This window comes from Heptranchias perlo, chromosome 3 (assembly GCF_035084215.1).
Source record: "Heptranchias perlo isolate sHepPer1 chromosome 3, sHepPer1.hap1, whole genome shotgun sequence".
NCBI classification, from domain to species: domain Eukaryota; kingdom Metazoa; phylum Chordata; class Chondrichthyes; order Hexanchiformes; family Hexanchidae; genus Heptranchias; species Heptranchias perlo.
In genome coordinates this window covers 68,830,297-68,845,351 of record NC_090327.1, presented here as the reverse complement: position 1 = coordinate 68,845,351, position 15,055 = coordinate 68,830,297, and the positions used below count along the sequence as shown (strand labels likewise).

General features: G+C 41.9%; 1 protein-coding gene across 4 annotated transcripts in view; it reads left to right on the top strand.

Annotated features, from left to right (window-relative positions):
* tox (thymocyte selection-associated high mobility group box) overlaps positions 1-15,055 on the top strand; it is a 231,394-nt gene that overhangs the window by 97,641 nt on the left and 118,698 nt on the right. For all 4 annotated transcript variants that reach the window (XM_067980115.1, XM_067980110.1, XM_067980112.1 and 1 more), the window contains exon 2: positions 10,917-10,982. In XM_067980115.1, the coding sequence (XP_067836216.1) occupies positions 10,917-10,982 (66 nt within the window). The remainder of the gene's footprint in view (positions 1-10,916; positions 10,983-15,055) is intronic.

Sequence of the window (15,055 nt, the reverse complement as noted above, 5' to 3'; positions counted from 1 at the left end):
TTGGCGCGAATGTTACTTGCCACTTATCAGCCCAAGCCTGGATGTTGTCCAGATCTTGCTGCATGCGGGCTTGGGCCGCTTCATTATTTGAGGGGGTGCGAATGGAACTGAACACTGTGCAATCATCACCGAACATCCCCATTTCTGACCTTATGATGGAGGGAAGGTCATTGATGAAGCAGCTGAAGATGGTTGGGCCTAGGACACTGCCCTGAGGAACTCCTGCAGCAATGTCCTGGGGCTGAGATGATTGGCCTCCAACAACCACTACCATCTTCCTTTGTGCTAGGTATGACTCCAGCCACTGGAGAGTTTTCCCCCTGACTCCCAATGACTTCAATTTCACTAGGGCTCCTTGGTGCCACACTCGCTCAAATGCTGCCTTGATGTCAAGGGCAGTCACTCTCACCTCACCTCTGGAATTCAGCTCTTTTGTCCATGTTCGGACCAAGGCTGTAATGAGGTCTGGAGCCGAGTGGTCCTGGCGGAACCCAAACTGAGCATCGGTGAGCAGGTTATTGGTGAATAAGTGCCGCTTGATAGCACTGTTGACGACATCTTCCATCACTTTGCTGATGATTGAGAGTAGATTGATGGGGCGGTAATTAGCCAGATTGGATTTGTCCTGCTTTTTGTGGACAGGACATACCTGGGCAATTTTCCACATTGTCGGGTAGATGCTAGTGTTGTAGCTGTACTGGAACAGCTTAGCTAGAGGTGCAGCTAGTTCTGGAGCACAAGTCTTCAGCACTGCAGCCGGGATGTTGTCGGGGCCCCTAGCCTTTGCTGTATCCAGTGCACTCAGTCATTTCTTGATATCACGTGGAGTGAATCAAATTGGCTGAAGACTGGCTTCTGTGATGGTGGGGATATCCGGAGGAGGCCGAGATGGATCATCCACAAGTGGGAAAACAAACTAGAACTATAGGGCAGCAAATTGTCAATAGTATTTTAAATTTGTGGCACTGTTCTTCAAACAAGATTAACAAGCAGGACTTCAAAAGTAGTAATCTCCGGATTACTCCCGGTGCCACGCGCTAGCGAGTATAGAAATAGGAGGATAGAACAGATGAATGCGTGGCTGGAGAGAACGTGCAGGGGGGAGGGCTTCAGATTCCTTGGGCATTGGCACCAGTTCTAGGAGAGATGGGACCTGTACAGGCTGGACGGGTTGCACCTCAACTGAGCTGGGACCAATGTCCTCGCTAGTACTGTGGTTGGGGTGTGGGGGGGGGGGGGGTTTAAAATAATTTGGCAAGGGGATGGGCACCTGGATGTAGCATTGGAAAAGGGAAACAAGGGGCACAAAGGATCAAGAGTGAAGGATAGCCCTAGAGTAAATAGTAAGGGGGGGTCAGACCAAGAGAGAGTACAAGAAAGTCTAAGACGGGTTTGCGGTGCATGTGTGTGAACGCATAATGCGTAGTAAACAAGGTTGGTGAGCTGCAGGCACAAATAGCCACATGGGAATACGATGTCATGGCCATAACTGAGACCTGCCTCAAAAAAGGGCAGGATTGGGTACTAAATATTTCTGGATACAAGTTGTTCAGGAAAGATAGGGAAGGAAAGAAAGGGGAGGGGGGTTGCAGTATTGATTAAGAAGACTATTGCAGTGCTGGGGAGAGAGGATGTACTGGAGGGGTCAAGGACAGAATCTATTTGGTTGGAGTTAAGGAACAATAGAGGTGACATTACACTACTGGGTGTATTCTATAGGCCACCAGCTATAGGATATAGAGGAGCAAATTTGCAGGGAAATCACAGAGAGGTGCAAAAGCTATAGAGTAGTGATAATGGGGGATTTCAACTATTCTAATATAGACTGGGATAACAATAATATAAGGGGCAAAGAAGTGGAGGAATTTTTGAAATGTGTTCAGGATAACTTTCTCGACCAGTACGTTTCCAGCCCAACGAGGAAGGAGGCATTGCTGGACTTGGTTCTAGGGAATGAGATGGGCCAAGTGGAGCAAGTGTCAGTGGGAGAGCATTTAGGGAGCAGCGATCATAGTATCATAAAGTTTAGAATAGCTAAGGAAAAGGACTCTGACCACTGTAAAGTAAAAATACTCAATTGGAGGAAGGCCAATTGCAGTGGGATGAGAACAGATCTGGCCCAGGTAAATTGGAATCAATGATTGGCAGGCAAAACTATAATTGAACAGTGGGCGGCCTTTAAAGAGGAGATGATTCAGGTACAGACTAGGTACATTCCAATGAGGGAGAAAGGTAGGGCAACTAAAGCCAGAGCTCCCTGGATGACAAAGGAGATAAAGAATAAGATGAAGTGGAAAAAAGTGGCGTATGACAGGTGTCAGGTTGATAACACAAGTGAGAACCAGGCAGAATATAGAAAGTTCAGAGGGGAAGTGAAAAAGGAAATAAGAGGGGCAAAGAGAGAGTATGAGAATAGACTGGCGGCCAACATAAAAGGGAATCCAAAAGTCTTCCACAGACATGTTAACAGTAAACGGGCAGTAAGAGGAGGGGTGGGGCTGATTAGGGACCATGAAGGAGATCCACTCATGGAGGCAGTGGGCATGGCTGAGGTACTAAATGAGTACTTTGCATCTATCTTTACCAAGGAAGAAGATGCTGCCAGAGTCTCAGTAAAGGGAGATATAGTTAAGATACTGGATGGGCTAAAAATTGAGAAAGAAGAGGTACTAGAAGACTAGCTGTACTTAAAATAGATAAGTCACCTGGCCCGGATGGGATGCACCCTAGGATGCTGAGGGAAGTAAGGGGGGAAATTGCGGAGGTGCTGGCCGTAATCGTCCAAACATCCATAGATACAGGGGTGGCGCCAGAGGACTGGAGAATTGCAAATGTTACACCCTTGTTCAAAAAAGGGTGTAAAGATAAACCCAGCAACTACAGGCCAGTCAGTTTAACCTCAGTGGTGGGGAAACTTTTGGAACGATAATCCGGGACAGAATTAACAGTCACTTGGACGAGTATGGATTGGTTAGGGGAAGCCAGCACAGATTTGTTAAAGGCAAATCATGTTTACCCAACTTGATATAGTTTTTTGATGAGGTAACAGAGAGGGTAGATGAGGGCAATGCAGTTTATGTGGTGTATATGGATTTTCAAAAAGCGGTTGATAAAGTGCCACATGGTAGGCTTGCTATTAATATTGCAGCCCATGGAATAAAGGGGGCAGTAGCAACATGGATACAGAATTGGCTAAATGACAGGAAACAGAGAGTAGTGGTGAACGGTTGATTTTTGGACTGGAGGGAGGTGTGCAATGGTGTTCTCCAGAGGTTGGTGCTGGGACCACTGCTTTTCTTGATATATATTAATGACTTGGACTTGGGAGTACAGGGCACAATTTCAAAATTTGCAGATGACACAAAACTTGGAAGGGTAGTGAACAATGAGGAGGATAGTGATAGACTTCAAGAGGATATAGACCCGCTGGTGGCATGGAGACACGGCAGATGAAGTTTAACGTGGAAAAATGCAAGGTGATGCATTTCAGTAGGAAAAATGAGGAGAGGCAATGTAAACTAGAGGGCACAATTCTAAAAGGGGTACAGGAACAGAGAGATCTGGGGGTATATGTGCACAAATCATTGAAGGTTGAGAAAGCAATTAGAAAAGCATACGGGACTTTATAAATAGAGGCAGAGTACAAAAGCAAGGAAGTCATGATGAACCTTTATAAAACACTGGTTCAGCCACAACTGGAGTATTGTGTTCAGCTCTGGGCACCACACTTTAGGAAGGATGTGAAGGGTGCAGAGGAGATTTACTAGAATGATTCCAGGGATTACGGGGATAGACTGGAGAAGCTGGGATTGTTCCCCTTGGAACAGAGAAGATTGAGAGGAGATTTGATAGATGTATTCAAAATCATGAAGGGACAGAGTAGATGGAGAGAGACTGTTCCCATTGGCAGAAGGGTCAAGAACCAGAGGGCATAGATTTAAGGTGATTGGCAAAAGAACCAAAGGTGACATGTGGAAAAACTTTTTTACACAGCGAGTCGTTAGGATCTGGAATGCACTGCCCAAGGGAGTGGTGGAGGCAGATTCAATCATGGCCTTCAAAAGGGAACTGAATAAGTACTTGAAACGAAAAAATGTGCAGGGCTACGAGGATAAGGCGGGGGAGTGGGACTAGCTGGATTGCTCGTGCATAGAGCCGGCGCGGACTCGATGTGCCGAATGGCCTCCTTCCGTGCTGTAACCTTCCTATGATTCTATGATTCTCTGAGCTCCAATTAGTTTTTCCTGCCTTAAGTTGTGTCTTTTGCAACTGTCTACAGTGTTTGACCTCATTCACTTGAATTTCATCCCCTAAAATCACCAAAACACTTCAGCAGAGGCCAAGGAGCTCATTGCTATTAGCAAGGTAATAAAGAAGAAGTCAGAATTCAAATTTAAATTTAGAAAGAAGTAAGTAATTAAAAAGAGTGGCAATAAAATCGACTAAAATTGAGTCCAGTAATAATGATAAAGTCATCCAGTGGAGAGGAAATCTGCTTCATCTGGTTGCCTCTCCTCTTTCACGTAGCTTAGCCAGACATACAAATATGTCAGAGAGGAGAGCCAACTGATTGAGACCGATGTTCACCTCTACTGGATGACTTTATTTTTATTATCATAGAATCTATAGATGACATATTTTCTCATCACTCCTTTTAATTACTTCCTTCTAAATTTAAATTTGAATTCTGAGTTCTTCTTTCGCACCTTGATAATAGCAATATAGCTCCAGCCTCTTGTGGGGCATCTCATGAAGTAGAAAACTGTTTTGCTGATTTCAACTACTTTAATTTTTAATTTGTGGGTTTCCCTTTTGATAGTCACAATACCTTCCATATTGAATACATCAGTTACTGAAAGCAATAGCTGAAATTGCACATATAGCACTCAGTGATTCAGTTTAGCTCATTCTACACTATTAATATCATTGTAAACTTAAATCCAATAGAGAACTAACAGTATTTTGGCACAAAATTGTTAAAAGTTACTGGTTTTAGTTTAAAGTATGTTGCTGATACTAATTTTCACTAATTCTCTACATTTTCCAAACTCTAGATGTATACAATGTCATTTTTATAAATTTTACACAGTAGACAACAGTTACATATTTTAGGTAGCTTGAAAGGAAATGCAGTAATGAGGTTTTAGAGACCCTTTTAAAATTAAACACTTTATTCAGCAGCAAGCAACCTCTGTGAATCTATTGTGCATCTAGTACATGTTTTGGTGAATTAGATTTTTTAAAAACAGCTAAATTATTATAAAGCCCGAAAGTCATTCATTTTGTATTTTTTGAGGATACAAGCCAGGGTGATTGCCAGCAGAAGTTTGGCAGACCTAGACTTCTGCCCACCTGACAAATTCGCTTCTGACTCTGGTGAATTGTCCTGCATTTGGTTATTTGAACTATTTTCGGTGGGCTTCCGGCAGTGGATGGGCCTGTGCTTGAGAGCTCGCCACTGGGGCCGGGGGACACAGGAAATGGTTACTGCTGCAGGAGTCGAATGCCTGCCACAGACCAAAAGGGCAAGCAGCCTCGAGGGAATAAATAATTTGTTGGCTTGGAGAAACTGACCAAGATCTTCTGATCTGCATGTCTTCATTGATTCAACTCAATGCTTTGGCCCTTTAAAGTATTTGATGCATTATATGTCACCTAGCAATGCTTGACACTAGTTTTATCCTGGTATTTGTAACATCCATTGTTACTAATGTGACATTGATGAAAAATCTGTCATTATCGCCTCGTTGGAATGCTTCTCTCGTGTTTGGTCATGTGTTTCCAGTGTCCACCATCGCCTCCAGCAGGAAGTATGTCGGGCACAGAAATAGATGCAGATCTGGCGCAATTTGTTCCTTCCTAATTTTCCACCCTCGCCCATTCCATTACTGCTACTAAACAGGTGGGAAATGGCTGGAAAATCCTGCCTATATTATTAGAAATTCCTAATATGTTCTTGACCTAGGAAAGACACTGAGCATTCACAGGTGTTTCCCCACGTGAAGGGAAAAAAAGAGGGAGAATTAATCCAAGTGATTCTTGTGCACTTCCAAGCCGCAAGTCCAAGATTATTTGCAGATTTGGGACGGGGGACCTAATAAATAGCAATAATTTTTCAAATTGGATAAGGCAAATAAAGGATAACTTTTTAGTAATCATACTTGTTAATACCCTTAAACTGTTAAACAATTGCCACTGCCCTCCTAAAAAAGAAAGGTATAAGCTTGATATTTCAAATATTACAGATGGGGTTGAAAGGCTTAATTACATCACTAAAATCAGATCTAATAAAGACAGATCTACATCAAAATTACACTATTCCTGCACTCAACCTGAGATGCAGATGATCTGATAGCACTAAAAGATTTTTTTAAAATAAAAATTTAAAAGAAATGTTGCCACTTGCATGAAGTTGTGAAGCTAGAACTTGATTCCTTTAAAAGTGGTTAAAATCCAACTTATTTCTGACACTTCAAAAATAACTGGGAGCTCTGAGTTTGCTGGAATGCTGTGATATCATGGAAAGCATAATGGTATTTGTATATGGTAGGCTAACTACTTCTGACTATGTATAACCCTCCTTGACTTTGGATCACTACATCACTCACGGCATCTTAAACTGAAGGTGCATTACAATAAAACTAGTTTTTAAATGAGAACAAAAAATATTTTAGGAATGCATAAAATCCCAGATTAGAATGTAGGCAAGGAAACTTTTAATCAAAGATAAGATGAGCGCTGTTTCATGTGTGAATCAAATCTGCTTAGAAAAAGGCAGACTGTAATTATTTTGTTAGTGTGCCAGAAAGAGTCGTATGCAGATTTTCTCCAGTAAAACCCTTTTTTTTATTAAATAATTCCACAGTCACTTAATGATTAATTAAAAGATAAATTCTAACCTTGAAAGCCTGTCCAGATAATTCATAATGGAATAATGGGATTAATTTACTGTCGAAACAAAATGATGTTGAATAATCAATGGGATCCTAGCTCTTAAAACTAGCATATATCTCTTCTGCTTGGAAACTTTCTCAAAGGCCAGGAACTTTGAGGAGTTTTGTTGTAAACACAAAAAGGTGCTTTAAAAAAATTAATTAATAAAAACTTAGCAAGCCTCATACAGAGTGTAATTTATCAGCAATGCCGTGGGCTACTGATAGTATGGACTATGTTGAGATAGAGATAGTTTTAGGTTGTTGCTCAGTGTTCATTATATCATTGCAAAGCAAAGTCACAACTGCCAAACACATATGTAGTTTTAGCAACGATTTCAGCCCTTCTATCATGCACTTGGCTTTTGCTGGCTTAAAGGATATTCAGTGATAAATTTACCTGAGGAAGGAGGAAGTCTCCGAAAGCTTGTGAATTTAAAATAAAATTGCTGGACTATAACTTGGTGTTGTAAAATTGTTTACAAATGTTACATTTGACAGTGATTATTGATTGATTGCGGTTCCCATAGAATACATACCAAACAAACATTAATCGTTTTCTTTGGGAAATAGCGAATATCATAGTATATTTGCTTCTGTTGGTTGTCAAGTCCTTCGGATATATTGGAAAGAAGTCTTCAAGATAACTGTTTTTCTTTGTACTTGTTCTTGGTTTTTTATTTAGATTTGTTTTATATTAGTAGACTTGGTGACAGTAGTTCATTATTTTACTCTTATTATTGTTAACCTATAATGCAACTCCTTGAAAAATTAATTTCTTGTGCTGAGATTTTTTGGTTTGCAATTAGATTTTTAGTATCCCCAATCCTCCTGTACTTTTTTCACACATTAGTACATTCGGCCCAACAGATCCATGCCGGTGTTTATGCTGCACACGAGCCTCCTCCCATCCTTCTTCATCTAACCCTATCAACATTTCCTTCTATTCCTTTCTCCCTCAAGTGTTTATCCAGCTTCTGTGCATCTGTGCTAGTCGCCTCAACTACTCCTTATGATAGCGAGTTCCACATTCTAACCACTCTGTGGGTAAAGAAGTTTCTCCTGAATTCCCTATTGGATTTATTAGTGACTATCTTATATTTAAGGCCCTTAGTTCTAGTCTTCCCGCAAGTGGAAACATCATCTTTATGTCTACCCTATCAAACCCTTTCATAACCTTAAAGACCTCTATCAGGCCACCCCTCAGTCTTCTCTTTTCTAGAGAAAAGAGCCCCATCCTGTTCAATCTTTCCTGATAGGTATAACCTCTCAGTTCTGGTATCATCCTAGTAAATCTTTTTTGCACCTTCTCTAGTGCCTCTATATCCTTTTTATAATTTGGAGACCAGAACTGTTCACTGTATTTCAAGTATGGTCCGACCAAGGTTCTGTACAAGTTTAACATAACTTCCCTGCTTTTCAATTCTATCCTTCTAGAAATAAACCCCCTTGCTTTTTTTGCTTTTTTATGGCTTTATTAACCTGCGTCGCTACCTTTAGTGATTTGTGCATCTATACCCCTAGATCCTTCTGCTCCTCTACCCCATTTCGACTCTTACTTTCCAAAGAGTATGTGGCCTCCTTATTCTTCCTACCAAAATGTACCACCTCATACTTGTCTATATTGAAATTTATTTGCCAATTACACGCCCATTCTGCAAGTATTAATGTCTTCCTGTATTTTACCACAGTCCTCCTCGGTATTAACTATAACCCCCAATTTGGTGTCGTCCGCAAATTTTGAAATTGTGCTTTCAATTCCCGAGTCCAAATCGTCTATGTGAATGGTGAACAACAGTCACCCGAGCACCGATCCCTTGTGGAACACCACTTACTACCTTTTGCTGGTCTGATTAACTACCTTTAACCCCTACTCTCTGTTTACTTTTTTGTAGCCAGCTTGCTATCCATTCTGCTACTTGTCATGAGTCTACCTTATTGAGGGCCTTTTGAAAATCCAAATATATTACATCTACTACATTACCCTTGTCTACCCTTTCTGTTACTTCTTCAAAGAATTCAATAAGGTTGGTCAAGCATAACCTTCCCTTTTAAAATCCGTGCTGACTATTCTTTATAATATTTTTGATTTCTAGATGTTTTTCTATTACATCTTTGAGTAAGGATTCCATTATCTTTCCTACCACCGATGTTAAGCTAATTGGTCTATTATTCCCTGGGCTTGTTCTATCTCCCTTTTTAAATATACGAATCATATTAGCAGTCCGCCAGCCCTCTGGCATTATTCCCTTTTCTAATGAATTTATATATATATGTAATAATGCCTTTGCTATCTCTTCCCTAACTTCTTTTAAGATGTGCGGATGCAGTGCCATTAGGTAGGGAGTTCCACGATTTTGACCCAGCAAGGATGAAGGAACGGCGATATATTTCTAAGTCAGGATGGTGTGTGACTTGGAGGGGAACATGCAGGTGGTGGTGTTCCCATGTGCCTGCTGCCCTTGTCCATCTGGGTGGTAGAGGTCGCGGGTTTGGGAGGCACTGTTGAAGAAGCCTTGGTGAGTTGCTGCAGTGCATCCTGTGGATGGTACACACTGCAGCCACTGTGCGCCAGTGGTGGAGGGAGTGAATGTTTAAGGTGGTGGATGGGGTGCCAATCAAGCGAACTGCTTTGTCCTGGATGGTGTTGAGCTTCTTGAGTGTTGTTGGAGCTGCACTCATTCAGGCAAGTGGAGAGTATTCAGTCACACTCCTGACTTGTGCCTTGTAGATGGTGGAAAGGATTTGGGGACTCAGGATGTGAGTCACTCACCGCAGAATACCCAGCCTCTGACCTGTTCTTGTAGCCACAGTATTTACGTGGCTGGTCCAGTTAAGTTTCTGGTCAATGGTGACTTCCAGGGTGTTGTTGGTGGGGAATTCGGCGATGGTAATGCCGTTGAATGTCAAGGGGAGGTGGTTAGTCTCTCTCTTGTTGGAGATGGTCATTGCCTGGCACTTGTCTGGAGCGAATGTTACATAGAACAGTTAAATATGGTTTTCACTGATGAAACACGTTATAACATAATAATTTTTATACTGGTGAACTGAGGACTCTGTAGCCTATGTATTGTACTGAGGCCTGTTAATTTTTGCAACACTTTGGTTTTATCTAAGGAATTCCTAAGTTATTGAAGTGTCTGTTTCAAGAAAAAAGAATGGTGTTGCTTATCAACTTAATTAACATAAAACAAACCTTACTACATAAAGGAGCTATGTCAATTCATTTTCATTACCATAGATAGTTATATGGTCAATCAACAATTATATCATCAATTTAAATTTAAGATAACATAATCCATGATCCTTATTAGAGTAACATACAGATCTAAATTGTATTTAACCAGTACCATCTATGTTTCATCAATCAAAGAATATATAGAGCATGTACATGGAAACTGGCTCAATCAATATGGATAAGAACCTGGACTCCATCTTGTAACGATATGATTCCAAAACCATATTTACTGCTAAAACCTCTAAACTGAGTATTACATATCTGAAGCTATCTGAAGCACATGAAGCTCACTTTGAAAGATTGGACCATTTCTCTTTTTTAATGTGCATGTACTTTCTACGGCCAAATTGCAACTTTTGAGGTCTGGAGCTGAATCAGGGTGCACTTTAGGTACGCTTCGTCATTCTCGTATCTTGCCAGAAACAGTGCGATTCATTTAGCAATTCATTAAGACTAATAGCAATATGTGTGTGCATGCTGTAGAGAATGAGCCATTTTGTTTCATAACAGATTGCAGATGAAAGGAAACCATTCATTTCTTGCTTGCCTGATGTAATTACCACTGCACTAATTACCTCAAATCACTGACATCCAGGGTCAATAAGGATGGGAACAAGCACATCAAAGACAAGCAATATGAAACCAAAAACAAACCTTTTCAACAAAATCTATATTTGGTTGTAATATATTTTATGGCTAGACTTTAAGTTTGGATGCATTCTGAATATTTATTATTCTATTCACAGTTTGATGGTGAAAACATGTACATGAGTATGACAGATCCAAGCCAGGACTTCATGCCAGGAAGCCAGGTGGGTTAATTAATCTTCTCCGCCATGTTTCAAGATGTAATTAAACAAATTCAAAAGGATGCATTGCAAATAAGCATCACTATCAGTAACTGGTGTAATCAAAATAATTATAATTTGCAAACAAAGCATTTAAACTGTGTTTTAGATTAATGAGATGTAGCTTGAACAAATGTCATATTTGGATGATTCTTAGATGCAAACATTCAACATTGCAATTAGCAGTGTGTTTTTTTCTGAGCAATCAAGTAGCTACTTTGTTGGCATGATCTTAAAAGGCAAATCTATTTTCTTTATGAATAATGTGTCCACATATGCTTATTATGAGAATTTTAATTGTAACTAGTTTAATCATGAGGTGCAAATCTAACACTGAACACCTGTACATAAATAATGGTTAAACCAATTTATTTTAATTGGAAAAAAAAGATACTGGAAAATTCTCTCCCATATAAAATTGTCAAATATGATTTTTCAGATAAAATATGAATCAGTAAATATAAATGATAATATCCTTGGGTCAAAACATAAAACATGTATGAAGATCAGTCATAAGCAAAATTTGTTTGTAACTCCTGCCATTTGCTGTCCAAAGCATTGTCAGTGATCTGCTCACAACAGGTTTTTTTAAATTTACCGTGGCTCAGTCCAAGGTTTAATAAAATGGCAATTTTCAGGCTACAGCTGATAAATTATTGCTGCCCCTCATTTGTAGAAGTGACCTCATAAGTGTGCAACAGTGCCTTCACCCTCTGGTTTCAGGTTTATAACACACCCATTTAAATAACTCTATTCTAGCACCTTAACCTTCTACTGCAGTCAGTATTTATGCATTATCATTCTATCTATCTTTGCCATACATACTGCATCTTTATAAGGAAGTGTTGCACATTTAAAATACATTTTTTAACAAATCTTTTTTGCTCGCTGAATCTATCATCTATAGTTACATGTAAAATAAATGGATACGAAATATCAATTAATTAAATGGAAAGAAAAATACAGGAAATAAGGAATAGCTGAAATATTGTGCAAGAACGCAAAACAAAGCCAGAAAGAAAAGGTTATAGAAATGTTGAAAAACAGGTGAGTAGAATTTAGAAACTTAGCGGACATAGCAGGGCTATTCACATGCTAATATATTCAGCAGAATAATTGTGCATGACTATTATACTACTGCTTTTGTGTCAACGTAATGTGGTTTTGGATGTATATTGTTGCAAGAGATGTAGCATAACTAGGGAGTTATGAGGCAATCCAATATTCAAGCACTCTAAGACCAAGAAGTGAGACCACCTCTAACACATAGGGTTTGATTTTCGCACCCCCGTGCGGGTGCTTTCGTGGCGGGGGAGCTGCGAAAATCAGGGATCCCCGGGGCGGGTCTGGAGCCCGGCTTCAACCCGCCCACTTCCGGGTTCCCCAGTGACGCGCTGACATGCACGCGCAGCCCCCGCATGTGGGACTCCCACCAGCAATTAAAGTTGGCGGGGTGCCACTTGAAGTAATCATTTAGGTACTTAAGGTCGTTTACAGACCTGATTAACATGATGTTTTAGGAGGGGTGGGATTTTCCAAACAACTGGGACTGTTTCCCGTACTGAGGGAAACACTCCCAGTTGAAATGGAAGTGTTGCAGCCATCAGCCTGTGGCAGCTGCAAAGGTCCATTTGACAGGTGTGGGGGGAGGGGGGAGACCCTCACTCATTGCAGGAGGCCACTCTGTCACTTTGGACAAAGTTTGGCCTCCACCACCCTCCTCCTAACAAAAAAATTCACAAACTTGCACACTTACCCCGGTGTCCAGACACATGTACCTACCTTGCAGACCCCCTCAAATGTACATCTTCCGGATGGGGGCCACTGTAGCTGCAGTCATGACCGCCTCGGAGGACGAACAGCATCACCAGCCTCGCCGGCCATGCCGTCCACCTCTGACACGTGGAGCTCCACAACACAGTGCTGTGACACATCCACCTGCATGGCAGGAGGGAGGGCAACGGCAGAGAGAGATGTATCGCAGAAGGCACTACCCTCGCCACAGGGTCCACAGACCGAGGCTCAGCTTCCTGAACCTCTCTGAGCAGCAGTGCACACGGAGGCTCAAAGTCACTCGACATGTAGTCGTGGACATCTGCAGCCTCCTTCATGCCGAGCTGCTCCCGGCTGGCCCGAGCACCATCTTCTTACCTGTCGCTGTCAAAGTCACCACTGCCCTCAACAACTTCTCCTCCGTATCCTTCCAGAGTGCCACCGGGGACATCAGTCTCTCAGTCGTCTGCACAAAAGAGCCCTGCAAATACATCTACACCCACTCTGCAGTGACACAATGGGTGGCATCAGGTGTGGGTCTTCATTGTGATCCTCAGGAAAGGGCATTATCGCACAAACCAGACAAGGTTCGCAAAGACGTGGCAGTAGTGGTGACAATATAATATGTTATGTGAGTTGATCAGAAATTAAATGTAACTAAAAACCATGACAAACCCTCAAACACCCTTGTGCATCCCCTTCATGCTCACAACACGTTTGCCTTACGCTGCCTACTGCACATATGTGATGCATTCCCTGTGGCTGCAGCACAGGTAGTGGCAGATTGAGTGAGGCTGACCCTCGTGAAAGAGATGCACGAGAGGGTGAGTATGAGCTAGAGCCATGAGATTGTATGAGGATTGGGTTGAGTGGTAGTGGCGGGATGAGTACTGGCGAGGTGAGTAAGTGCAGGTAAGATGAGGATCAGCTTTGAGTGGGTGTGAGGAGTGATGTGATAGAGTAGTGCTGGCAGTGCAGAAGGAGATGTGGGGTGGGGGCGGTGATGTGGCAGACAGAGTGTAGGGGAATGAGTAAGTGTACTCACTTTGGCTGACCTACTTAGGTTATTGCAGCGCCTCCTGCACTGTATGCAGGTGCGTGATATGTTGGTGGTGCAGGTGACCTCCTCTGCCACCTTGAGCCAGGCCTTCTTGGTGGCAGAAGCAGGTCGCTTCCTCCTGCCCGCTGGGGGAAGATCTCTGTCCTCCCCCTCCTCCTCACCCCATCCAATAATACCTGGAGTGAGGCATCATTAAACCTGGGAGCAGCCTTCCCCCTGGGCTGCTCCATGCTGTAATTTTTCCTATTTTCTGCAGCATCAGTCAGTGGAGGACTGCCCTTTTAAATAGGGCTCCTCCAGCTGACAGCCTATCCTGCGCATGCGCAGTCTGCCCGCTGCACAGCTTTCCAGCGTGAAACCCGGAAGCACAGGTAAGTGGCTGCAATTAGCCAGCGATTGTGTGCGGAGCACCCCGATTTCACTGGGCGCGTTACCCTCCTAATATCGGGCCCATAGTATCACATTGCCTGGGCTTTGCAGCACGTGTAATTTAGTTCCAGTTCTGCATAAAGCCACGTTTTCTTAAAAATGTTCTGGTGCACTTAGAACCTTTTTTAAAAATTTGGTATGGAATCCTTTAAATAGAAAAAGTCGATGCTGCTGTCCATTCTTTCATAACATTGAAAATTAGCCGTCTGGGGAGTGGAGCTCAGCACACACACATCTCCTTTGTTGCTAAGCTGGGTTTGGGGCACAGCTGGCAACATAACTTGGGTCTGACAAATGCGCCACGCACTGTACAGGTAACAGTCTGAGAGCAGCATCTGTAGTATATTGGCACCCATAAACTTCACCTCAGGATTGGTCATACTTAGCCAAGTGGGTTTAGGAGTGTTTTGTGATGACATTGCAGTGTGCATACAAATGCCTAAATGCATGTTAAAATAGCAGAGGAATTGTGCACTATTCAGTAATGTGTTTGTATTCTTATTTTGCAAAGTGCAATTTAACCCCATTTGTATATGTCTAAATGTTAGACGTAATCTAATGCTTTTACCTAGAATAATATATACTAATTCTGTTATAGTACAAGATAGGCCAATTTATGTAGAAGTGGCTGGGGGAGTGGCTTATTGTTTTTGAGAACTGTGGTAAGTCTGTGGTAAAGATAAAAGAATGTACACAGAGCAGAATAATGTACAACTGATGCAGAAAACAGTTTAAAGAAATTGTATCTTCGTGTTATCAAACTTTTTGTACACAA